The sequence below is a fragment of the Lissotriton vulgaris genome, chromosome 10, assembly GCF_964263255.1.
Source record: "Lissotriton vulgaris chromosome 10, aLisVul1.2, whole genome shotgun sequence".
Lineage (NCBI taxonomy): Eukaryota > Metazoa > Chordata > Amphibia > Caudata > Salamandridae > Lissotriton > Lissotriton vulgaris.
In genome coordinates this window covers 133,482,134-133,508,933 of record NC_141698.1, presented here as the reverse complement: position 1 = coordinate 133,508,933, position 26,800 = coordinate 133,482,134, and the positions used below count along the sequence as shown (strand labels likewise).

Sequence of the window (26,800 nt, the reverse complement as noted above, 5' to 3'; positions counted from 1 at the left end):
CTTCAAAACTGGGGGAGGGGGTGTATCCATCACTGCATTGCTATTTGCGGACAACACTTTACTGCTATCCTGCCCTCCAATAAGGTTACAAAATGTATTAAATACATTTGTTGTTTTTTGTGATCTTCTGGACCTCGAGGTAAATACCTCCAAGACGAAGATAATGATTCTTAGCCCACACACAACGTTTTAAGGAGATTTTTTTTCATGAAGGGGGAAGTGTTGCAAACCGCAGAAAACTTTGATTATGTAGATGTTAGGTTGGACAGTTCAAGCATCTAGAAGTCCCAAATCCTAAAAAAGCGAAATGACTTCAGTTTACAGCGCATTTGAGGTTAGTAAAAAGAATAAAGCCGTCACCCCTAGATCTGTTACTCCAGCAGTTAAGGTTTATAGGGCAAAAGCACAAGCTGCAGCCATTTATGGGACAGAAATCAAGGAGTTAATCAAAAAGAGACTCGCTTAAGTAAAAGGGTTGACAAAATTTAATTTTAAATTTAAGTTTAAATGACTCAAGTATGTTTCGTCAGGGGGTAGTGGCACCTGGTGAGTGTGCTCATGAAGCCCTCACCCACCAACCTAGTTGGTGGCATGCTTCATCATCGGGCCCACCCAGTGACACCTAGCGTGTCCCGGGTGTGCTTCGACGCCTGATTACAGCGGAGCAGGTATGTCGCTGAGTGTGCGGTGAAGAGTGTTTTGAATATGAGTTTAAAACGGCTTGGCTGTGGTCCCAGTACCCGAAGGTGAATTAGACTTTAATACCTGGGCCACCGTCAGCGGTTAAAAATAAGGCTGTTGGATGTTAGAGGCGAGTTACGACCTCCCACATCCTTAGATGAGTCAGCATGTTTCAGCCAGTGCCTTATGAATATGCTGGCTTTCTTCAGGACGGATTAAAAAATAAGTGTGTGTAATTAAACTAGTGGGTGTGTGATTCAGACTATGTGTCTACACGCCCTAAAGTGTTTTTCTATGTGTGAGAGGGGGATTCCCTTCTCAAAACACGCTAGTTTTAAGTAGTTCTTGCTTCAAGGTTGTGAAGTGGCAAGGGTTTGACCAGCTTTTCTGGGCAGAGCCTGCTTTGGACCTGTAGTGCCTCCTTCGCAGAACCGGTTCTCACACATAGAAAAACACTTTAGGGCGTGTAGACACATAGTCTGAATCACACACCCACTAGTTTAATTACACACACTTATTTTTTAATCCGTCCTGAAGAAAGCCAGCATATTCATAAGGCACTGGCTGAAACATGTTGACTCATCTAAGGATGTGGGAGGTCGTAACTCGCCTCTTAACATCCAACAGCCTTATTTTTAACCGCTGACGGTGGCCCAGGTATTAAAGTCTAATTCACCTTCGAGTACTGGGACCTCCGCCAAGCCGTTTTAAACTCACATTCATAGCACTCTTCACCGCACACTCAGCGACATACCTGCTCCGCTGTAATCGGGCGTCGAAGCACACCCGGGACACGCTAGGTGTCACTGGGTGGGCCCGATGATGAAGCATGCCACCAACTAGGTTGGTGGGTGAGGGCTTCATGAGCACACTCACCAGGTGCCACTACCCCCTGACGAAACGTAATTGAGTCATTTAAACTTAAATTTAAAATTAAATTTTGTCAACCTTTTTACTTAAGCTAGTCTCTTTTTGATTAACTCTATATAACCCGGGGATATGGACTAGCTTTCTGGTCCTCTCTCTCTCTCTTGATACACAAACAGAAATCAAGGAACCAGGATTTACTGCCGGGCTAACCGTACAGGAGCACTTTTATGAGAACAATATTTAATTTGCCTAAGAGCTCACCAATTATACTCCCCTATATCTATACGGGGCTAAAGAGGTGACCTAGCGACATCCAAACCATTCTTCTTTTGGGTAAGATTGTGTCAGAGTCTGGAACTGTCATCCCACAAACAAGCAATGGAAGAAGTAAAGAACAGCGGGAAATCCAATATTATCCTCTGGTTTAGACATATTAAATTAACACATAGTGAGCTAGGGTTGAGTATGTTGTGGGATGACCCCACACTGATAAATAACAACACTAGATCAATGATCAAAGAGGCATTTTGGAACAAAATAACTATGTGTCATCATGCCACTAAGAATGTCGGCCTGGCTGATCAAGTTTTAACTTTTAAACCAGCGCCTGCCCTCGAACTGTGTATGGCTACATATATACCACCCCCCATGCACAAACTCTATATGTAAAATGTATGTTGGGTACACTGCAAGTAAACAAATACACAAAAAAATGGAAGGCAAACCAGGCCGAATCATTGGACTGTGCACTTTGTACACATAAAGCTGAAGATGTGGAACATCTACTGTTTTTTGTTGTCGAGCATATGCTAAACCTATAAGGTTCTGGATAAGACCGCTTTGTATTGCTATAGGCATAAGACACTTTAAGTTTGAGTATCAAATTTTCCGGACCAATACCTCTATATTAGTAGCCATTTATACTCTGTGTGGCTGATAAGGAAATTTAAAGGTATTTCCTTGTAATCCTTTTAAACCTTTGATTTTTTATTCCATTGTGGTAGTATATATTTGCAGAGTGTTATTTATTTTATTCATACTGTGTAAATATATCTACTATATGCGTTCAGGATTTAACATGGAACTTTATTGAAAAGTTGTTTTATGTTCGACACTTTTATACATTTTTACAGTTTTTTACACATTTTTATTCAGCGTTTATGAACATTGTAGATAAACACTGTAGCCGTTATTGTTTTACTTGTGTATTATATTTATTGTGATGATTATTTGTGTGATGGTTTCTGGGCATAGTCCCGTAATAAACTTGAAATTGTGTGATTAATACTACGATTTTTATTTTAAGAGGAAGGGTAATTACATCTTGCAGTCTCATTGATTTACAGAATTTAGGAGTTGATTTAATACAATGTGTATTACATATTTTATTTATTTAAAATGTATTTAGAGATCATTCTATAAAAACAAGTATCATACATTTTATTTCATGTGGCATGAAACAGTAAAAACACCAATATCTTAAATGTACAGGAATTTATATATAGCGCAAATCACCAACCGGTCTCTAAGCGCTTGCTTAGGGAACCCGTCCTGGTATTCCCCTGTGAGATAACCCCGGCAGGGTATCCGCAAGGTGAAAGCCAGGCATCCCGCCGCGAGGGGCCGTTGTGGAGATTAAGCAAGCTATTGCCCAGAGTCACAGAGTGTGAACCCGTGAATCGAGTAGGCACCGGAGCGAGAATTGTCGAGTGCTTCCAGGTCTGCCTCCTCTAACCAGTGAGCCACACTTCTCCACTCATCAGTAACAAATACTACCATAAAACGACCACGTATATAAATAAATGTTAAAAGAAATTGTGCCAAATCCTTCTTCAAGCATTCAGGAATAATGCTTCAGCTGTTGCTATCATTACTATACTTAGCTCAATAACACAATTCTATGCAGCAGAAATTGAATGACTATTAATTTCAATAAATAAAGAGGTAAAATATTTTATAAGTAATATTTTAAAAGCAGGATATAGCAGTGTAGCTTTCAGAAGAGTGTCAGGTCCCTGAAAAAACAATAACATATTGCTAAAAGGTTTGCTTCAGCCTCAGTGTTTCGGTTTTGTTGAACTCTCAGTCTAAAAAGCAGAAGTACAAGCCGTAAATTGGGACCAGGGACAGATTGATATCAAATGTGATTAAATTCCTAAAGTGAGCTTCAATCTGCTCTAACGCTCGAGTCGTTTCGCTATTAGTGTCTGTTAATCCGACATTAAGGGGGTCATTAGGATGGAGGATTTTCCGCATCCTCCGGGCCGGCGGAAGCCACCGCCGGCCCGGAGGATGCGGAAAATCCTCTGCGGACCCACCAGGACCCACCGCCACATTAGGATGGCTGGTGGGTCATGGTTTAGGTCCGCAGCTTTTCCGCCGCGGCTGGCTTACAACCGCGGCGGAAAAGCACTAAAATGGTGAAGGTGTCTCTTAGACACCGTCAGCCAGATTAGGATGTGCTTGGGAACATGCTTTTCCGCGGCGGCTTTTCCGCCGTGGAAAAGCATGTGTAACTGCACTGCAGGGGCCCATTGCGGGCCCCCTAGGTGTAGTGGGGGGTGGGGGGTGCACATGGGGGTACCTATGGTACCCCCCTGCATTTGCGTGCACAATGCAGCAGGCACCGAGCGGTGCCTGCCGCTTTGTGCACGCAAATGCTGTGCATGCATTTTTAACATTGCTGCGGGTGCAGCTTGAAGCTCCACCCGCAGCAATGTTAAAAATAGAGGATGTGACCGCCACCCTGGCGGTCACATCCTAATCTGCACAGAGGGAACGCCGCAGCCCATGCGGACGTTCCCTCATGCTCTGGGGTCGCGGACGGACTCAAGTCCGTCCGCGATCCTAATGACCCCCTAAATGTCAGTACTTCAGCTCAGGTTAATTAACTTTGTTTGATGTATGATTGGCTCTGATACATATTTTTTGTCACCACTCACTTATACGTAAGGATCCCCCTGGGACCTTGAAATATACCCTGGCAGGGTAGCTTTTGTTTCTATTGTGTAGTACTTCAGCTCTTGACTGAAATCACTCTTCCGTTACTACTATTATCATTTAAACATCAAAAAAGTCCTTTGTTGTGCTTCATTTCGGATTTCTCCTCAGAATGAGTTGAGAAGATTTAGCTTTTCCCCAGCTATGTGCTTGTACATATTGTGAATTGCCAACGCCATGTTAGGAGTGTTGAGACATGTCTTATTCTAGACCAATTCCCTTTCTGAGCCTTCGCACCAAGCCCCTGGTGGCAGGATATCCGAGGAAAAACACACTTGCTAACAAGCTGTTTCTGGAGCCTGCCTGCCATGCTCTGCAGATTCCATCATACCCCCTTCTACCCTGCCCCCCCCACACCCGGCTGCAGAGTTGTACTTTACATCAGCCAGCACAAAGTATCTTAATTTGCATTTTCATTACAGCTGAATCAATGGTGCTTCCCTCTCAAAATATTTTTATGAGAAAACAAAACGAGGGGGCGACTCATGTTCACATGCTGCTCACAAGTCCTCACTAAAACGACCCCAGTTCGTAGTCCCCCAGTCTTTGTGAGGGGTATGGATAGCGATGTAGGTTGTATCATCCATGAGTTCCACATTCACTACTGTCCTCGCCAATAGGTAGGAGGTCCCCTCTGCTGGTGGCTAGGAATTCTTATATACTGTTTAAGTTGTTAGTGCTGTCTATATCATCCATAACATCATCATTTTCCATGCATTTTGGCACCAGCACAGGCATGGCTGTTTACTCACATGTTGATGAAATGTCCTGTGGGCGACTGCATGGATACTCTTCTGGTTATCTTTTTGTCTCCAATCGAGGTTTAGCTATTGTTCAATACCAGGGTCCAGGTCTTGCAGTCCCTGGGTGTCTATCCTTGACTAAAACAATTTCACCAAGTTCCTCCTTTTCCAACTAGCCTTGTCATTGTTTTGTTGCCTCCTTCCACCTTTTTCTTGTCGTGGTTGAGTTCTACATGGGATTGTGTCACATAGGGGTAGGGTGATCAGAATTTTAAAGCAAAAAAGCGGGACAATTCACAAAAATAGAAGGGCTATAATTTTACGTCAAGCGAGCGCACAGAATGACAGCGCTCCTCAGCAGAGAATTACAAAACAGGCGGTAAGAACATAGATACATAAAATGCTATTTTTAAACCCAGTAGCTTCCCTGTGAATTAAATTACTATTTTGGAACAACTGCAAACTATCCCCATTTTGTAAAACATAAAAAACACCTCCCCTCCTTTTTTAGCGACCCTCTCCAAAAACCGGGACGTGAGCTAAATTTCTCGAAATCTGCCCGACAGCTGGTGAAAAACGGGGACTGTCCTTGCAAATCCAGGACGCCTGGTCAGCCTACATAGGGGGCAACCTAACAACGTCTAAGTAGGCGCACACTCGCTGCTTTGGGGTGTGATATAGTGACCCTGGAGCAAGTCGTAGGTAGTCCATTATATGTCTACCTGCTGCTACTCGTTCTCATGAATGTCTTGTATGTCTTGCTAAATATCACTATCTCTCCATTGTCTAGGCAGGCCTTCAAAAATCCTACAAATGTTACTAGACCTGCAGGTTTAGTAACCTGAATAATCTACTGGACCTAACTGTAATGTACTTGACCTGTAAATAGGTCTCAAATTGTATGATCCTAGGCAAATATTTTATTTTATGGAGTCAACGTTTTCTTTATTATCTCATGAGAGCAAATTAAAATATTCGAGTTCAGCATGTATGCTGTACAAAAATACTCTTATTATTTAATAAACTAAACGTTTGCTCCATGTATAATAAGAATCAAACTCAAATATAAGGTACACAAGACCCATGACTTGCCTCTTATTTTATCAATAGCATTGTCATTAGTGCAGGAGCAGGAATATTTTTCAGTTGATGGTTAAAAACTCACTTTTAATAAATATATTAGTAAAGCATGATGTGGTACTGCGCTATCATTTATAGACATCACATGTTCCATTAAAATGGTTACAAACTTTCTCACTAACATGCAGTTTTACTGATAAAACTATACAGTGCATAAACTATGTTTGGAAATTGGGTTTCAGCAAAAATAAATATAATTTGCACAACACCAAGTAAAGTGTTCTGATTTGTTTTCATTCCCTAAAAATCTTTTTTTCACCATTCAGAATTACAAAAGTGTGCCTTCATAACCACTGAAATATATTTTGAAATGTTTGTACAGCTCACTTATTAGCTATTTCAATGTTGTTAGAAAAAAAGTGTGAAATCTTGCAGCCTTTCATTTCACACTCTTTAAGCAGCACGGTTGTCACACAGTTCATTTTGCAAAATCCTCTAACTTCACAGTCCGAGTTATAAAATTAAATGTAAAAAGACAAACTGTCTTTTCACCTCTGTCTCTGAAGGCAGAGCAATTGTGACAAGGTAAAAACAAGATTTAAAGGCATCTTTATTGCTCATTGTTTGTGAGTGAACAGAACACCTGTTATATGTCAGCTTGCCAGAACGACCCAGTAGGCCCTAAAATAGCTTGCTCTGATGAAATTTGATTCGCCATAGCCAGTGGAATAGTAGATTTCTTGCACTGCTAGGGTAAGTAAGGAGTGCTGTGCCACGATCTAATATTTACATTTCGTAGATCGATTTGAAATGAGTCCCATTTGGGTATGCCCTGTCTTGCTTGCATTCTTTCACTTTTGATGAGGATGTTTTCAGATGACGTTAAGGTCCCAAATTAAACTGTAGATACTTTGTGCAGGAATATACAAGGATCCGAAGCTACCAATCAGGCAGATGAGGTGCAGAAATCGGTGCTTGACTTTGTTCCAGGGTGTTGACAATCAGGCTTCCTGATGATTAGCACTTGAGGTTTAGTGTTGGCAGATGCTTGACAGAACTTGGACCTGCTTCTCAAGTCCTCTGAAAGAGCACACAACTGGAGAACCCCATTGAGTTCCAAGTGTAGTGTTCTGTTATTCAATGATGGAGGGAAGTTAATTTGATTTACCTCAGTCTTAGATACACACAGTTTGTCTTGCTCTCTACATAACTTGAAGTGTGGACTCTGTTCCCACTGTTGTCGCTCTTTGAAGCCCAAGAATGTTTTCCACTTGGTTTGCCTCTTAGTGAAGATTGCAGCTTGCAGGCTCTAGTCACTTCTGGTGGTATGTCCTGTTCTCGTAGCTGCTGGTCATAACCGGTGGCATGTCGTCGTTCTTTCATTGAGATTGCCAAGTGGCAGAAGTGTTTTGTGCGAACAACTGCACAGGCTCTCCAGTCCGTTCTTCCTGACATTGTTCTTCCTTTGTGTGGATGCTTTGGTGATGAGAGAGTCTGCCTGGTTGTTGACTGCAGGCGGGTATTGCATGTAGAGGTCTTGTTCTTGGAGTTGCAGGGCCCACATTTCCATTTGTAGATGAATGAGGTGCTGCTCTCTGAAACGGGTTTAACGCCTGTGGCTACTATGAAATAGTGGCCAGAGAGGCACAGGTGAATATGTTGGCAGCCCTATTTATTGGAGAGGGTCTCCTCCAGTTGTGAGTAGTGAATTTCATTATTTATAAGAGCCTTTTTCAAAGGTGGTTGGTCCCCATTCTATCTGCTGAGTACTCTTTATGTTGTACAGACACAGGCCACCAGGGCCTGGCTTTGACCACCAGTACTGCAGCTTTGAGGGGACTGAAGTATTCCATGACGGTACCTGGGAGCGGGGTGCCATTTGTGGTTTGGAATGAATATTCTTGTTAGTCTGACCAGGATACACTTGACTTTGCTTCTGGTCAGTTTTTAGCAGTTCGGTCAAGGTGGGCAGTTATGTTATGTATATCCTGAAGGATATGGCCATTTCTATCAAACTGCCTACTGCCTTAATGTTCTGTGAACTTTATGAATATCCAATACATTCTCTGTAACTACGCACACACCATCACTAGTGAAGAAGTATCTGAAGAATTCGAACCACCTTTGTAGGAAGGAACTTCTTTCATTGCAGGGTCAGCCTGTTCTCTATGAAGCAGCTTTCAGTCTCTCATGATGTTCAGTGACAGGTGGCATAGATACAAATGTCCGATTCGAGAAATGTTATTTGTCACGTATAAATCTCCAACTTGACATGATTATTCATACAAAATAATACATGACATCCATGATTCTTCATACAGAGTAATTGACAACAGCCAATACGTGTTTTCAAATGATCGCTTCTTTAGAGCTGTTTCGAAAAATACGAAAAGGATATAAACAAAAAAGAAAACTGAATAACATCTCATTAATTATGATCACAGGAACTGTTGTAAAATGCAGTTAGCAATGGTTAACATTTTATCACCTTTCCATTAAACAGACATCACTTTACAGTGTCCACCAAATGGTTCCTTTTTTATATATTAAACTTTATATCACAGTAAAAACAAGGTGCATTGAAGAAAATTATATGTCTAATTTATTTTTAATATAAAGTCCTCTCTCCTTCTAATGTTAAAGTTCAGCAAAGTCTTTTGGATAGCCCCTGAAGTCTCTAGTAACTACTTAAAACGTTCTTACCAGTATTTAAAGAATTATTCAATACAACCTAAGTTATGGCTATTTTATTTAAAAGGTAATAAACCCTCTGGTTTTCCCTCTCATTTGCCTTGAGATAAAACAAGTACATTTAGCATTTTAGCTGAGCTCTAGTCTTACTGGCACAAAAATGTTGAATAGGCTACATTACCATCCTGCTATTCATGACCAAACATTGAGCGAACCTTTCCTATTGGGTTAATAATGACCTTGAGTCATATAACATTTCAACCAAGTTAATCCCTTTGTTCTCAAATTTATATGATGCTGGTTTTCTGGCAAGCCACGTAGGAACCTCTTCTCCCCTTGTTCAAAAATCAGCCTTTTCCTTTTGTACGTAGTGTTAAGTTCACTGAATCTGTGTTACAACCACTTGCCAGGGAACCACACTTCGGTTGATTTTTATTTGTATAATCATTTGTCAGTCTTAAAACTCAGCTCGATTTTACTGTTCAGTGAATCAATAAGCCAAGCCTTAATACACAGCATAAACGTGTGATCAAGGCATAGCTGCAGCATTGGCATAGTGAGTAAAACAAAAGGAAAACGCATTGTGAAATATGACCAATCTAATTACCAGTAGCCCAAGATTAAATCAGGCATTCTATTTATCACTTTTTGTTTATCTCACTGATACAACCAGTCCCAGCAGTAAACCCGTCCGAGCTATTTCATCATCCATCTTTAATGATCTAATCCTGTGCTTGATGTGACCAGATCCTTACTGAAAAACTGTTCTACAACCATTTCACATGCACTTTAACCCTTGATTACATCAAAGAAAGTGCCAACAAGAGACTTTTGAAGCTGATGATATCATAGGAAGTGAAATAATACAAAATACTCCAAGTGTAAAATTAATAAGTATCTTTACAATGTCGCTGCTAACAGGTGCAAACGGACCAGTGGCGTCACTAGGGTTGGTGTCACCCAGTGCGGTAACTCATGGTGTCACCCCCTCACAACTTACCCCATGATGGACCTCCTCCAAGTCCACCAGTGCCAAATAACGCTCTAGCATAAAGCATGGCATGGCACAAAGAAGATAAAAAGTCCTGAGACTTAACACCTTTCATGGAAGGTAAACGTATCCGGCAAACCACCATTGCTATATTGCCCCCCATGATATTGCGTAATTTCTTTTATTAATGAATTTCAGTTACAGGTTTGAGCTCTGGGCTGCCGCACTGTGCTGGTGAGGCGCGGATTTTGAATGCTCACTTCCATTAGCTTTGTAATTGGTTGGACGGCAGCGCGTGCCTCAGTGGTGGCTGATGAGATTTAAAAGTGGCAGGGCGTAAAAAACAGTTTCCAAAGTGAAAAAAAGTCAGCATGTATGCACTACTATTTTTTGTATATATGTTGCAAACTCAGACAAATGTAATTGACCAGAGCACTCTGCAAGAACACCAGATAAATTTTACAAGGTCCGAGTCCTTTTTAAGCATAAAGAGATTAATTGATTTGCCGAGAGTCACATCACAGGATGTTCAGCCGGTGTCAGGAAGACTCGACCACAGTTCCCCAGTTACAAAAGTTGGTGACGGCACATTATCATAAAGAAAATTAAAGCCTTTTCTCTCACCTGGCTCGAAAGAGAAAATATGTTTATTGTGTTGACCCTGGAGCTGGGTTTCCAAACTCTCTGTTTATATCTAAGAACTGTTCATGAGCCAAACGGACGTGCGCTGATCTTTATTCTTTGTGAGAGGATCCGCTTCTCAGTTTCTGCTTTCCACTGACCTGCCCAGGTGATCGACATGGTGATTCTGGCAGCAAAGGCTAGGGCTCGGGTGTCCCTGGGTGGGCACTGGCTCATGGTGAGACTGGCAGCGAAGGCTGGGGCTCGGGTGTCCCTGGGTGGGCGCCTGCTCGTGGTGAGACTGGCAGCGAAGGCTGGGGCTCGGGTGTCCCGGGGTGGGCACTGGCTCATGGCAGCGAAGGCTGGGGCTCGTGTGTCCCTGGGTGGGCACTGGTTCATGGTGAGACTAGCAGCAAAGGCTGGGGCTCAGGTGCCCCTGCGTGGGCCCTGGCTCATGGTGAGACTGGCAGCGAAGGCTGGGCTCGAGTGTCCTGGGGTGGGCACTTGCTCATGGTGAGACTGGCAGCGAAGGCTGGGGCTCGGGTGTCCCTGGCTGGACACTGGCTCATGGTGAGACTGGCAGCGAAGGCTGGGGCTCAGGTGTCCCTGGGTGGGCACTTGCTCATGGTGAGACTGGCAGCGAAGGCTGGGGCTCGGGTGTCCCTGGGTGGGCACTGGCTCATGGTGAGACTGGCAGCAAAGGCTGGGGCTCGGGTGTCCCTGGGTGGGCGCCTGCTCGTGGTGAGACTGGCAGCGAAGGCTGGGGCTCGGGTGTCCCGGGGTGGGCACTGGCTCATGGCAGCGAAGGCTGGGGCTCGTGTGTCCCTGGGTGGGCACTGGTTCATGGTGAGACTAGCAGCAAAGGCTGGGGCTCAGGTGCCCCTGCGTGGGCCCTGGCTCATGGTGAGACTGGCAGCGAAGGCTGGGCTCGAGTGTCCTGGGGTGGGCACTTGCTCATGGTGAGACTGGCAGCGAAGGCTGGGGCTCGGGTGTCCCTGGCTGGACAATGGCTCATGGTGAGACTGGCAGCGAAGGCTGGGGCTCAGGTGTCCCTGGGTGGGCACTTGCTCATGGTGAGACTGGCAGCGAAGGCTGGGGCTCGGGTGTCCCTGGGTGGGCACTGGCTCATGGTGAGACTGGCAGTGAAGGCTGGGGCTCAGGTGTCTCTGGGTTGGCCCCAGCTCATGGTGAGACTGGCAGCGAAGGCTGGGCTCGAGTGTCCCGGGGTGGGCACTTGCTCATGGTGATACTGGCAGCAAAGGCTGGGAATCAGGTGTACCTGGCACTGGTTCACGGTGAGGCTGGCAGTGCAGGCTGGATCTTGGGTGTCCCTGGGTTTGGCGCTGGCTCATGTTGGTCTCACTTGCTGCAATCACAGTATTCACATGCACTTAAACTCTTGGAGTGGGAAGCACTCATTCCAGTAGCTTCACAAGTACTGCACACAACACCGAAAGCACCATCCCGTCACCATTGCCATCACTAGTGCGACCACTGCTGCTGGGTTTGGAAAGAGCGTCGTAAGTAGGTAAAGCAGGAGTAAATCAATCCTACTACTGCATGCTGGGCCTTCAGCAGGTTGTCGTTATTTGAGGATCGAACTATTGTTTAACGACCCGACTGATCATCACCCTGGTCTCTGCTGTTTGGCTTCCCCAGTCTTTTCTTACACACTTCTCTCGTCCCTTTTCTTCCCCTCCTCATCCTCACTCGCCTCCCCCACTCCGTTTCTATTTCCCTGACCCGAACCACTTTCTTTTTCCCCATCTCACATTCTCCCTCCTCTCTCTTCTCTCAGCTCCTCCTTTCTTTTATCCCTCCTCACATTCTTCCTTCTCCTTCTCCCACTCCTCTCTCTTCTTCCATTGTTATTTCATTGTCTCCCTTTTCTCTTTATCCTCGTCTTCAATGACATTCTCTCTTCTTTCTAGATTTGATGCCTCAGAGGACTAACCTGTCCACAATAGAGGCCTGTGTTAGACCTCATGGTCTCAGGTTCAAATCCTGGCAGGTCCACTCAGCCTTTCATCCTTCAGAGGTCAATAAAATGAGTTGGGTAAAAAGAAACATCTGTCATTCGGCACCAAGATATCCTTGGGTGAATGCGCACTTTATACATGTTATGTTTCCACTCTTTAGCTTGACTTTATTGCCTTTTCTACCCTTCCTCTTACTAGGTATTCCATTCTGTTTTACTTCCCTTCCTCCCAATCTATTCTTCCCCTTTCCTTCTCGTTGTCACTTTTCCTCTTTCTTCTCACAGTCCTTCCACTCCCTTCATACTGCCTCTCCCATCGCCTCCGCAGCCCAGCCCAACCAATCCCGAAGCTGCTCTATAAAATAAAGAGCGCAATGTTCTTTCAACAGTCGTGCGTCTCTGTATTTGACAGGTTTGTGGTGCTCTCTCCTATCGTCTGCTCCTCTGCCTTCAGGCGCCATATTTCTAAGCGATAAGTTCCTTGCTGGACCCCTGCTCCAGCTGACAATGTTCCTCAGTACGAGGAGAGGTACTGTGTGTTTATCAAGTTTTAAACAAGCTATTACCACCGCTGTCCCTGCCATGCTGCACTCACCATGACAGCTGCTCCCGTCTCCGTTGGGCGTTCGTTGCAGCTGACAGCTCTCGCAGCATGCTGCTTACCCGCTTGGAGATGGATTGGATGGCACTGCAGAAGTTAAGGAGTTCCAATACAGAAGTTTTCGAGAGGCTCACGGTGTCACCCCTTGGGGTGGTGTCACCCGGTGCGGGCCGCACCCCCCGCACCTCCCTAGTGACGCCTGCCCCAAAACAGGCAAAAGCCAAAGACAACTTTTTAAAAGTTTAGTAGGCAGTGGTTTAAAAGGTTGCAGGCAGCAATAATGGGGTAGCAGTGGCTAACCATAGCTTTCGTTAAGTGACATTCTCATTTCCATGTGGACTGTAGGGGACATTTTTGATGATACATTACCTCTAATCTCGTATGCAGTCCCGGTTTGAGGTAATGGGCTTTGCTAACAGTTCAATACTAATTTTGTGTAAGAATACCTGGGTTAGTTATTTGACCAGTTGGCATTGGCAATATTTTGTTTATAGTGTTTTTCAATGTCTGTCAGACTGGTGTGAATTATACATGGCTCTGTTTCTGTTATGAAATTCTGTCTTTGGAGCCTGATCAATGATGAATTTACTTATGGCAAATCAAAAGGTTCTTGTGAGTGAGTTACTCACAGAAAGTGATGAAAGCAACAATTAAGATCAAGGCTGCTGAGATTGACAGGAAAACCCTCTAGTCTTGAGCAAGGATTGGCTGTGGAGTATTCTGTACATTTTTTTTTAAGTTTCCAAAACCTTTATTGATAATCACACAGGTGACACTGCTAGAGGCCAACAACCCTGAGGCAGGCAGCTATCTTGACATTATGACACCGTAGATTATATTGCACACAGCCATAGAGCCGACATCACAGAGTGCCCGGCGGCGATCCATGTCTAAAAGGCATCCTAGAATTTCAAAAATGTGTGATACAGGTATCTAGCAAATGTAAGAGTTTTCGGAATTAACATACCAAAGCACCATAACAACCCCCCTACGACTAGCATTACATACAACTCATCTTGCATTCCACCCATTGAGATAATACACTGAAAGCAACCACTTAAAGAAACTTTCACCATACCTGTCATCCTTCCAAACATAAAACCCCAAGAGACACACTCCTGCCCCTATATCACTCTACAGTCGACACCTCTCCACCTTTAATAAAACAAAAAGCCTCCCATTCAACATAAACAATCACTCGGCACACAAATCCGTTCCCACTCGGCCCAACCATCCCACTAATGGTTCCCATATATCTTTAGGTCTTGACCTCAGTGGCATAAGTTCCCAGTATGTTGTCAATTGATCCTTGCAGTAAACTGATGATTTTATCCAACCTGCACTAGTAGGTGGGGACACTCTCTTCCAATGTATCGCGATCTGTCTTTTTGCTAGCAACAAGAGCAGGGCAACCAGTTTGCGGGAGCCACTAGAAACCCCCATAACCTAGCCCAACAATGCCATAAGAGGGTCTAGTCTCAAGTCCAATTCTACAATGTGCCTTATATGCCGGATGACCTCTGCCCAATACTTCTCAATCTGTCTGCACTCCCAGGTCAGGTGGAAAAAGGTAGCGTCAAGCCCCCCACATCTCCAGCATTTAGCCTTACTTTGAAGACCCATCCTCAAGAGTTGTTTGGGTGTACGATATGTTCTATGAACATAGTTGAAATGAATCCGCCTCAATCCTTAGTTCGGCGATAAATTTTCAGGCTGCGAGCAGCAGAACCGCCATTGTTTATCTGTGATTACTAAACCGATCTCTCTCTCCAAGTCTGACTTTGACGAGCTAATTAACACCGGAGCAGTGTCCTGCGTTACTCTATATATAGAGTATTCTGTACATTGAAGTCTCTGACAGGCAACCGGAGCAAGACTGCAAAATAGGCTAATGTCTTCCGAGTAAATTATGAAATGGTGTACATAATACAATAGTTCACAAAGCTGTAGAAATAAAATGACCCCTGTCTTCGAAGCATGACAATTATCTGTGATTATTAAATTGTTTGAGTGATGACAAAGAGATGTTTTTGGCAATGATAGTCACATTTAAGCTGACACTACCTTTGGGGAACGGCATTATTTTGAGCAGTGGCAGAATCGCCAAAGCTAAAAATTATTAACTTTTCAGGAGAAACGTTGTACTCTTTGAGATGAAATTCTTCATAGGATTGGAACAGGGCTCATGCAAGTTACTACAAGTAATGTGTTTTCCTACAACGTTACAATTGATTGCTTACCTGTTTCATTTTACTTGCCATAACATGTAATCTCTTCACATGAAAATAAAATATGCGTCAATCACCCATGTTTTCTGGAAAAAACCTGTGTTTGCTACTCTTTATAGTTCAGTGTTCAATATTTCCTTTACCAGGCGCAGCTGTAACCCAGTGTTTCTGTTCGAAGCTGAAGTGGAGAAATACTGTCCAGACAACTTTGTGGATATTAAGGTATGGAACAAGATAAGCTCAAGATGTAAGGTTTCATTGTCTTATGTTTATCACAGGGCACGCTTTGAAAACAAAATATCTGAAAATGTAGAGGAGTTTGTTTTTTAGAAGTGTTAGTTATCAAGTTTCCTCTTGCTCTATAATACATTTTTCTGAAGTTATACGGTTTTCCACATGAGAGAGAGTGGTTCTTTTGTGCCTTAAAATTGATAGCCAAAACATACGATCTAGGACCCACATCATTGTGAGATCTTAAGTTAAACAATTACCTAAGAGAACAAAAAAAAACAGGTGCTTGGTGGTTATTTCAGTTTTCATCTTTCATTGGTTGTAGTCCAGTAGTACTGGCAAAGACTGAATTGAGCATTAAAATTCTTCCAAAAAACAAGGAGAGAGAAGCAGAGATTCATTCAGCTTCCGTAGCCAGTACTTACATAATCAAAAAAAAAGGAATCAGTTAGGTTATTTCCAGGCACCTGAGTGTTCCGTTCTCCAAGTGTTCATCATCCTCCACCAGGAGGGAGACTGTCTGGTGTGCGACAGTCGTGAGTGGGAAGATTGTTGGAATAATAAAAAATTATTTTAAAAGTTTCTTCTCTCCTGTGTAGTTTGTATTTATTTTCACAGGGAAGGGATAAGGTTAGAAAAGTGGATGGTGTTTGAGTGGATATTTATAGGTCCAAAGCACCGGACCTGGTGAGTGGTCGGTCGACATGTTTCAGCCTGTGTCGCCCAAAAGGGTCGGATAACTTTCTTCAGGACCAAAGGATCCAGCTGTCTCAAATGTTGAGGGGCTGTATATGTGCTGTGTAAGGTGAGTGGATTCGCTCACCCTATTATTGCAACAGGCTGTATTTAACCGCACACCTTTTTAACCCTATCCCTCCCCTGTGAAAATAAGAACAAACTACACAGGAGTGAACACTCTTCCCACTCAAGACTGTTGCACACCAGACAGTCTCCCTCCTGATGGAGGATTATGAACACCTGGCGAACGGGACACTCAGGTGTGCCAAGACCCTATGAGGATTCATCCCACTCAACCAAATAAGCGGAAAACCAAGCTATGTGACAGTGTGGCTGAGGGTCCTCATCCGAAACTTCCAAAAGACTCGGGAAAACGACCTAAGTGATTCAATCATTAAAAATCTTCAACAGAGTAGCAACCAAAATTTCAAAACTACACTGTATTCCCCTCATTATAAGTTAATATTATAACTTGTAGGTCCCTTTACGCCGTTTTGATAGCTTTAAGGAATACCGGGTAAAATACATTAATCTTATACATATCGATCCCCTAATAAAAATAATTTACATCTTTGTGTATATTCTGCATGCTATAAACAGAATATATGGAAAGTAAGAAAATGTATTATAATGGGTAGAAAGCCATACATGACTTAACCCTCTCATTTGAGGTCAGAGAGGGTACAATTGGATAACAGTTTGGTTGGAGATATGTGTATGTGTATATATGTGTGTATATATATGTGTGTGTATATATATATATATATATATATATATATATATATATATATATATATATATATGCGTCTGGTAATTGATTTAAACTGCCGCCCTGCGCCAAATAAAAGAGCTTGTTGTGATGTCAGATGTAGGACACTCTGTTCTTGCTTCGCCGAGGCCGCTCTGTCGGGGTCGGTGGCCCCTTAGCATGGAGATGGTTGGATGATACAATTCAGGGGCATGGCCTGCCTGCCTCAAGAGAAAACAAAGGATTTCCCTGATATTCAGAGGTGAAGAAGGGAGTTGAGAGGGGTATCTCACCACCTCTTAATGACACTGGAGGCCCAAGCTCTTTTTCTGGACATTTGCCATCAGTGGCATGCAGAATCAAAGGCACTGAGGAGGACTTTTATTGTGATCAGTATGCAGTAAGCAGGCACTTGCAAAAAACGTACTTCACATCAATGTGTGCACTGCATTCCTGAACTGGCGTGATTTCCCTCCCTGATGCATGTTGGGTAATGTAGGATTGGACTACAACGCAAGGCAGTAGTCTTCTCTTTTCGACCACATGGCAATACAACTCAAATCACCAATGATTAAGGCTACACGGCTGAAGCGCGTCTGGTAATTGATTTAAACTGCCGCCCTGCGCCAAATAAAAGAGCTTGTTTCCTCCGATGTCGGGCCTTGGCATTTTTTGTTTGCTTTGATGTCAGATGCAGGACACTCCGTTCTTGCTTCGCGAGGCCGCCCTGTCATGGTTGGTGGCCCCTCAGCACGGAGATGGTTTGATGATATAATTCTGGGGCATGACCCGCCTGCATCAAGAGAAAACTAAGGATTTCCCTGGTATTCAGAGGCGAGCAAGGGAGTTGAGAGGGGTATCTCACCACCTCTTAATGACACTGGAGGCCAGAGCTCTTTTTCCGGACATTTGCGATCAGTGGCATGCAGAATCAAAGGCACTGGGGAGGACGCTTATTGTGATCAGTATACAGTAAGCAGGCACTTGCAAAAAACAGTACTTTACATCAATGTGTGCACTGCATTCCGGAACTGGCGTGATTTCTCTCCCTGATGCCGGTTGGGTAATGTAGGATTGGACTACAACGCAAGGCCTTGACATTTTTTGTTTGCTGTGATGTCAGATGCAGGACACTCCGTTCTTGCTTCGCCGAGGCCGCCCTGTCTGGGTTGGTGGCCCCTCAGCACGGAGTTGGGGTGTGTGTATGTATATGTATATATCTATACTACTATTATAAAGAGAGAACTGGCACCTTTTGGCCAGGTAAACTCGGGAACCACAGCGCCAATCTACACACCCGATACATCTATGAAAATGTCAGGGTGTGTAGATGGACATAGGCTATATAAATAAAATAAAAAAGTAAATTAAAAAAAATTAAGTTTGAAAACAAAGTAGTCCCCTGAAAGTAGTGCCGGCCGGGACCTAGCGCTGGCCGCGACGTGCGTGATGACCGCAACGCGACGTGCGTGATGGCGAAGAAGGAGGAGCGGCAGTGCAGTGACGAGCGGCTGTGCAGTGAGGAGCGGAGGCACAGGGAAGGAAAGGGAAAGTTCAGTGCGAGACTGTGTGATGCAGGGGGAGGCAAGAAGGACCTTCGCAGTGCTACTAGCTGGAAGAGGCAGCAGTAAAGGAAAATGTCGGAGTGCGAGTGAGTTGGGGCGGGAGTGAGTTGGGGCGGGAGTGAGTTGGGGCGGGAGTGAGTCGGGGCGGGAGGGGGGGCCTGGTCCGTGTCCGTGCATGGGCATGCACGGACAAAGTCGGGGCGGGCGGGGGCCTGGGCGGGCGGTTGGCCCTGAAGCCTCATTGCCCCCAGGCAACGCTGGGGCGGGATATATATATATGTATATATTATATTATATTTATATATATATATATATGTATATATGTATATATGTGTATATATATATGTATATATATATATATTTATATATATATTATATTTATGTATATATATTATATATATATATATTTTATATATATATATATATATGTCCACAAACCCTCCAGCAAAACTGTAGGAAGAGGCCACACGAGGAGCTCAGGAAACCAGCCTTTAATTAGACACGCAGGTAAGGCATAATGCATTTCGACTTGACAGTCTTCCTCAGATGCCGCTGCTGCACCAACAAACAGCCCCACGCCTCACGTTTTAAATCCATCTGCAGACCTCCCACGTCAGAGAGGAAGCACCTCCCCTGCCTTGTGATCGCTCACCTGCTGCAGTGCAATCAGGCATACAGCTCCCAGAATACATCATCTCTGGGTTGGTGTTGCGAGGGGAATGAAATAATACAATCCATGTGGAAATGGCGCACTGCAGAGCGAGGCGCTCTGTGGCTGGTGCAAGTAAAGTCCTCGGGCATCCCTGGGTCCCCGTAAAACATCTAAACCGCCACAGCACAAGTCTGTAAAGTCATAGGCTGAAATAATATCCAAACCTAGCCGTGTAGTCACGAGCCGCCGGCTGGCAGCAACCTTGCTTGACTCGTGCTGGAGAGGTTGGCTGAAGCTATCCGATATATATATATATATATATATATATATATATATATATATATATATATATATATATATATATATATATCTGCATTGTGTTGGATATATAGACGGCCGCCCGGTCGTGGAATGCAGCCTGCTGTTGACACAGAGCCAGCCCTCTAAACCATTGAGGGTAATGTGGACGCGAATGTCTCTGGGGGCAGTGCAGGGGGAGCCCCTTGAACACTCTTTCATGAACTAAAAAGCAAGGCTGGCAGACAACAGAGATGTGCCTTCATATCCACTTGGTTTTTAAATTTGCATCCATTTCGCTGGGAACTCCCTACCTGATACAAGGACTACAGATCCCAGAAACGCCACTGACTGCTAACGCCCAGAGGGCGGGGACTGAATACAAAGGGGGAGAGCTCCAGCAGGTGATTACATTTTGCCACTGACGAAGAGAGCCTCTGCTCTCGAAATGCATTTGGCATGCTGATTATTTTGAAGAGCGTCACCTTGAAACCCTGCTGGCAAGTTTCTGAAATAAAAGAGTTCGTTACCGAGTTCGTGTGTGGCTGCTTCCAAAAGGGTCTCTGCATTGTGTTGGATATATATATATATATATATATATATATATATATATATATATATATATATATATATATATATATTCACTGAAAAAACCAGAGGTTATAGACCATATATAGTTAGGAATTCGCATTTACAAAACCTTATTTTACTCACACAAAACCATTGAAATTCCATATATAGTTAGTTGCACTAACTATATATCGCGCACCCGCAATCCACTGCTGATGATGTCACATATTACATCATTCATGACATGGTCAGTGACATCACTGATGACATCACTGATGACATCTCAAATGACATCACTGATGACATCTCAAATGACATCACTGATGACATCTCATTTGACATTACTGATCACATCACTGATGATATCATTCATGTGATAATACGATGAACCTCTTCAGACTCTAATATAACCTTAGATACAATCAGTGTAAACAGACACTCACAGACTGTCACTCATCCATGGAGTTACTCACACACCTAGTCAGTCATGCAAAGAATCAATCACACCTCCATTTCCTCAACTATACAGTTATACAAACTTTACTTATTCAAACATATACTAACACATATTTACTCTCTTATACAAGCACTGAAACAAGTTCACAATGATCCATACAGCCACTCACACATTCACTGGCTCTTATGCACAGTTATTTATATATGTCAACTCTCACATGTACTGTGTTTTACATATGTACTTACTTTGACATGTAGCACTGAGATATCCATTCACTCACCAATACACTCATGCACACAGTCAACCGCCCATACAGCTGTTTCCACATGCACTTTTGAAACCATACATCTAGTGAATCAACTGCTCACACATCTATGCACAGAGTCATACACCTCCCAGCCACCCACACACACACTCAGTCTCCCATACAAATACTTGGGCAACCAATCAATAACCCATATAGTTACTCATATAGCTACTTATCAACACATGCAACAGTTTACAGAACAACAGACATAATGATGCACAAATTAAGACAGTTTAGTCACTAACCCATGCACTCAGTGAGACACATTTAATCACTCACTCATACAGTCAGTCATGCACCTACTAAATCCTTCATCCAGACACTTATACATCCACTCATTCTTCAATATGTAAGACATATTTTAACTTTACAGAAACATACAGTCACTGGATGTTGTCATCAGTGATGTCATTTGAGATGTCATCAGTGATGTCATCAGTGATGTCACTGACCATGTCATGAATGATGTAATATGTGACATCATCAGCAGTGGATTGCGGGTGCGCGATATATAGTTAGTGCAACTAACTATATATGGAATTTCAATGGTTTTGTGTGAGTAAAATAAGGTTTTGTAAATGCGAATTCCTAACTATATATGGTCTATAACCTCTGGTTTTTTCAGTGAATTTTCAAGGTTTTGTAAATGCTAATTCCTAACTATATATGGTCTATAACCTATGGTTTTTTCAGTGAATATATATATATATATACATACATATATAAACATATATCATCTGTATATCTATATAAATACAAACATAAATGCATGCATACATATACTTATATGCATACAGATGCATGTTATTTACATGAAAGTTGAAAAAACACTAATAAAAGCAAAGCTAAAAAGCCACCTCATTACAAACAGAATGGCTTTAACTTAAACGAGGGCGAGATCTATTGCATTTTCAATGCTTGTTTACTTTGGTTCCACCAAGAAGGCATTCAGATGTGTCACACATTTGCCATAAATTCTGAATGTTAGCACTCTAGTTGCACATTAGATCACTGTAGTAAAGCTACTGCTCACCAGGGACGTCTGCTGCTGGTATTCAAAGTGCATGTTTCAGTCTGCATGTCACAATTTTTTTAATGAAATAGAAGAGGATTTGAGAAGTCACTCAAAATGATCCCTAATTTTTCTTTCTGAAGCACTAATCATACTTTCTATGGCAAAATTAACCCCCTCATGTTGTTCCTTTTTAAATTGAGTGTTTTCAGACTTACCACTTCATTCCAATCAAGATGGCTTCTGGTGTGCCATACTTTTGACATAAGTAAGACTGTTAGCGCTCTAGTTGTTCTTTAGAACACTCTGGGACATTCTGTCATTGGGCTATACTTGGGGTACATCTGGGTGATATTTAGGGTACATTTAGGCTCTTTTGTCTCTGGTGGCCATCTTGGGAGACTGTATGTCAGAATTTTTTAATGAAATTGAAGAGGGTTTGAGAAGTCACTCAAAATGTGCCCTAATTTTTCTTTCTGCAGCACTAATCATAATTCATATGGCAAAATATACCCCCTCATTTTGTTCCTTTTTAAATTAAATGTTTTAAGAGTTACCACTTTATTCCAATCAAGATGGCTTCAGGTGTGCCATACCTTTGTAATAAGTAGGACTGTTAGCGCTCTAGTTGTTCTTTAGAACACTCTGGGACATTCTGTCATTGGGCTATACTTGGGCTACATCTGGGTGATATTTGGGCTACATTTGGGCTCTTTTGTCTCTGGTGGCCATTTTGGGAGACTGCATGTCAGAATTTTTTAATGAAATAGAAGAGGATTTGAAAAGTCACTCAAAATGTGCCCTAATTTTTCTTTCTGCAGCACTAATAATACCTTCTATTGCATAATATACCCCCTCATTTTGTTCCTTTTTAAATTAAATGTTTTAAGAGTTACCACTTTATTCCAATCAAGATGGCTTCAGGTGTGCCATACCTTTGTAATAAGTAGGACTGTTAGCGCTCTAGTTGTTCTTTAGAACACTCTGGGACATTCTGTCATTGGGCTATACTTGGGCTACATCTGGGTGATATTTGGGCTACATTTGGGCTCTTTTGTCTCTGGTGGCCATTTTGGGAGACTGCATGTCAGAATGTTTTAATGAAATAGAAAAGGATTTGAGAAGTCACTCAAAATGTGCCCTAATTTTTCATTCTGCAGCACTAATCATACTTTCTATGGCAAAATATACCCCCTCATGTTGTTTCTTTTTAAATTAAATGTTTTAAGAGTTACCACTTTATTTCAATCAAGATGGCTTCAGGTGTGCCATACCTTTGTAATAAGTAGGACTGTTAGCGCTCTAGTTGTTCTTTAGAACACTCTAGGAGGATGCAGTAGAACAAAAAGGAATCAACTGACAGTCTCTGTCCTTGTTGGATGTACATGTTTTACTGAGAATGTCAGACTTCATTTTCACATGACTGAGAAAGATAATGTGAATTTACAGAAAATATGCTTTCAGTTTAGCTTATAGATCCCCTTCCAAACCACTGTGGGAAAATCATGAGATATTAGTTTTCTTTCAAACAATATTCATGATATCACAGCAGAAGGTTTTTTCACATGGTAAAATCACCTTAGAACCCACCACAATTCCTAAAACGAGTATGGTACCATCAACAAATGATTTATAATGTAACTAAAGTCCTAAAACCCTCTATTAACTACAATGCTTTTTAATGAGGTGCTATCATGTATATTGGTCCCAAGATGGCTGCCAACACTTCTTGGATGAAGTGCTGACAGCCAATCAGATCAGATGTGTGGTTAGGCTCCGCCCAGATATATATCTTTTTTTGAACCTAAATTACTCAAAATGCACTGGAGCACATATATTTAGACCTAGCAAAGGCACATCGGGCTAACAGTCCCTACAATTTTGCCAAGTTTCGTGCAAATCCATTCAGCCGTTCGAGCTAAAAGTGAGGCCAACCGTCCTATGGAAATTAACATGGGAAAAACGTGTTTTGGGACCCCCCTTTTTTCTCGGCCCCCCCTTGATGAAACCCCCCCAAATTGTCAGGGGCTGCTCAGAAACAAAATGTTCCATTTTCCAGAAAATTTCAGCCAATTCCGTCCACAAACGCCAAAGTTATTAGACATAGAATTTTCAAAAATCCCATAGAGAAAAAATCCTAACTATATATACCTACTGGCGACCGCCAGTAGGTAATATATATATATATATATATATATATATATATAGATATATATATAGATAGATAGATAGTTTTAGAGATAGATTGAGATAGATAGATATAGAGATATAGAGATATAGAGATAGATAGATATAGAGATAGATAGATAGATAGATATAGAGATAGATAGATAGATAGATATAGAGATAGATAGATATAGAGATATAATATATATATATATATATATATATATATATATATATATATATATATATATATATATATATATATATTCTTCCACAGTTGGCAAAAGGTCACTCCCCCACACCCGAGCTATATTTCTCTTGGCCACCATACTTGTTAGGGCTAACCATGTCTTGTCCCATTTTGGCCAGGTAATATCACTTGTCACCCCTAGAACATGCCATCTGGCCTCCAGTGGTATCTCCGCCTCCACTACCTCCTCCATGATGCCCACCAGTGTAATCCAGTATGTTCGAATTTTGGGGATTCCCATAAAATGTGGAAAAAAGTGCCCTCCTCCCCACATCCTCGTAGACAGAATTGCGAAGTCGCATAACCTATCCTATACTGCACCGTCCGAGGGGTGTAGGACCTATGGAGGATACGCAGTTGGATCAGTCTCTATCTGGCACGAATCGCCACTTCCCTGGGACACTGTAAGGCCTCGTTCCAGTCATCCTCCTCTACCAGCCCGAGATCTGACTCCAATTTTTCTCTCAGGGGTCCCAGCGGGTCCGGAAGATTGTTAACAAGCTTTTTGTAAGTAAGGGAAATGGCTTTATCCATCATAGGGTCTAACAGTAGCCTATCCTCAAGTGGGGCATATTCAGGCAGCTGATCCCCCTGGTTCACTTTGGTATGTAGGGCATGTCTGAGCTGTTGATAGTGCAGGAACTCTCCGTTGCCCATGTGGAACTCGGACTGTAAGGTCGCAAAGTCCACAATCTTCCCCCTCTTCCACACATCCCCCAGCACATCTATGCCAATCAAACTCCATTGGCGTAAATCTCGCAATTTCGCAACTTCCCTGAGATAATTGCCTGCCCATAATGGTGTGTGTTCTGTGAGCTTCGCCTCCCAGCCCAGCAATTTCGTCGCTCGTTTCCACACCTCTACCACCACTGCCGTTTCGGGTGGCAAGGTCCGGCTGCACCTGCCCTTTGTGTAAAGAGCTGCTAGGTAGGTCTCGCCTCCCAGAGCCATACGGTCCACCCTAAAGGCGGGTTCCCTCCTGTGGGGCAAACACCCACCCATTAACATTGATCAGTTGCGTCGCCCAGTAGTACAGACGGATGTCAGGAACAGCCAGTCCTCCCTCATATGGCCCCCGTTGCAGTTTTTTAAGAGCTATTCTCGGGCACCCTCCACTCCATAGTAAAGAGCGTTTCTCCGATTCCACCGTTTTAAAAACGTGTTCCGGGATCAGAAAAGGCGAGCCCTGCAGGATGTATAGCAACCGTGGAAGGGCCATCATCTTGAATAGGACGGCGCGTCCCATCAAGTAGAGCGGGAGGGTCCTCCAATGTGCCACGTCACCATGGAGCCGTTCAAGTTGTGCCTGCACATTCAAACGGAGAAATTCTGAGTCGGATGGTGTGACCCATATCCCTAGATAGCGGAACCTCTCACGCCAGACCAGACCCCTGCAGTCATCCATCACTTGCGGCTGTGGCCCCGTCAAGACATAACCTAGGGACTTGCCCCATTTGATGCGGTATCCGGAGTATTCCCCAAATTTGCGCAAAATGAGCATCAGCCTTTGTATAGACGCGGCCGGTTGTTGGACACACAACAAGATGTCATCAGCATATAACGATATGCGTTCCTCCCATCCTCCTCCTAAGTCTATGCCCCATACCCCAGGGTCCACCCGTATACAGTGGGCCAGCAGCTCCAGCGCTAGGGCAAACGGGGTCGGGGAAAGGGGGCAGCCTTGCCTCGTGCCGCGCCCCAGCCGGACTCCCGTGACATAGCGCCGTTAACTCGGACCCGCGCAAGCGGTTCCGTATAAAGCAGTTTCACCCATGAGCAAAAATTGTCTCCAAATCCCAGTTTTTCCAAGACTGCATGGATGTACTGCTACTCCATGCTTTCAAAAGCCATGTGGGCATCGAGGGACAGCAATGCCGCCGGTATCTCCGGACGCGCAGTCACTGTCTGCAGGACTCCGAACAAACGCCGCAAATTAAGCCGCGTGTTCCTATGGGGCATGAAGCTCGATTGATCTGGGTGGATCAAAGATTGTACTACCGCTCCCAGTCGCGTGGCCAGGATCTTCCCCAGGACCTTTGTCTCGTAGTTTGAGTTTAAAAATATTTGTAGAGCGCGCGTACACCTGGCGGTTTCTTGACGCTGTGGTGTACTGAGCCCAGGAGGGCAAAAAGACAGAGGATGGTGGGGGGAAGAAGTTATGGAGGGAAGGCTTGAGGAAAGAGAAAAGTTTTTAACGCCTTGCGGAAGAGTGTGTATTGGGTGCAGGATCTGAGATGAAGGGGAAGAGTTCCAGAAAGCAGGGGCAAGTGTAGAAAATTTCGTGCCACCCCACTTTTTGCGTTTAAAGCGAGGAACTGTGAGC

At 43.4% G+C, this 26,800-nt stretch overlaps 1 protein-coding gene across 1 annotated transcript in view; it reads left to right on the top strand.

The window, feature by feature from the left end:
- The window catches only part of TOP3A (DNA topoisomerase III alpha), a 200,142-nt gene that overhangs the window by 11,885 nt on the left and 161,457 nt on the right, over positions 1 to 26,800 (top strand). The window contains exon 4 of the mRNA XM_086940709.1: positions 15,631 to 15,706. Coding sequence (XP_086796835.1) covers positions 15,631 to 15,706 — 76 coding nt within the window. The remainder of the gene's footprint in view (positions 1 to 15,630; positions 15,707 to 26,800) is intronic.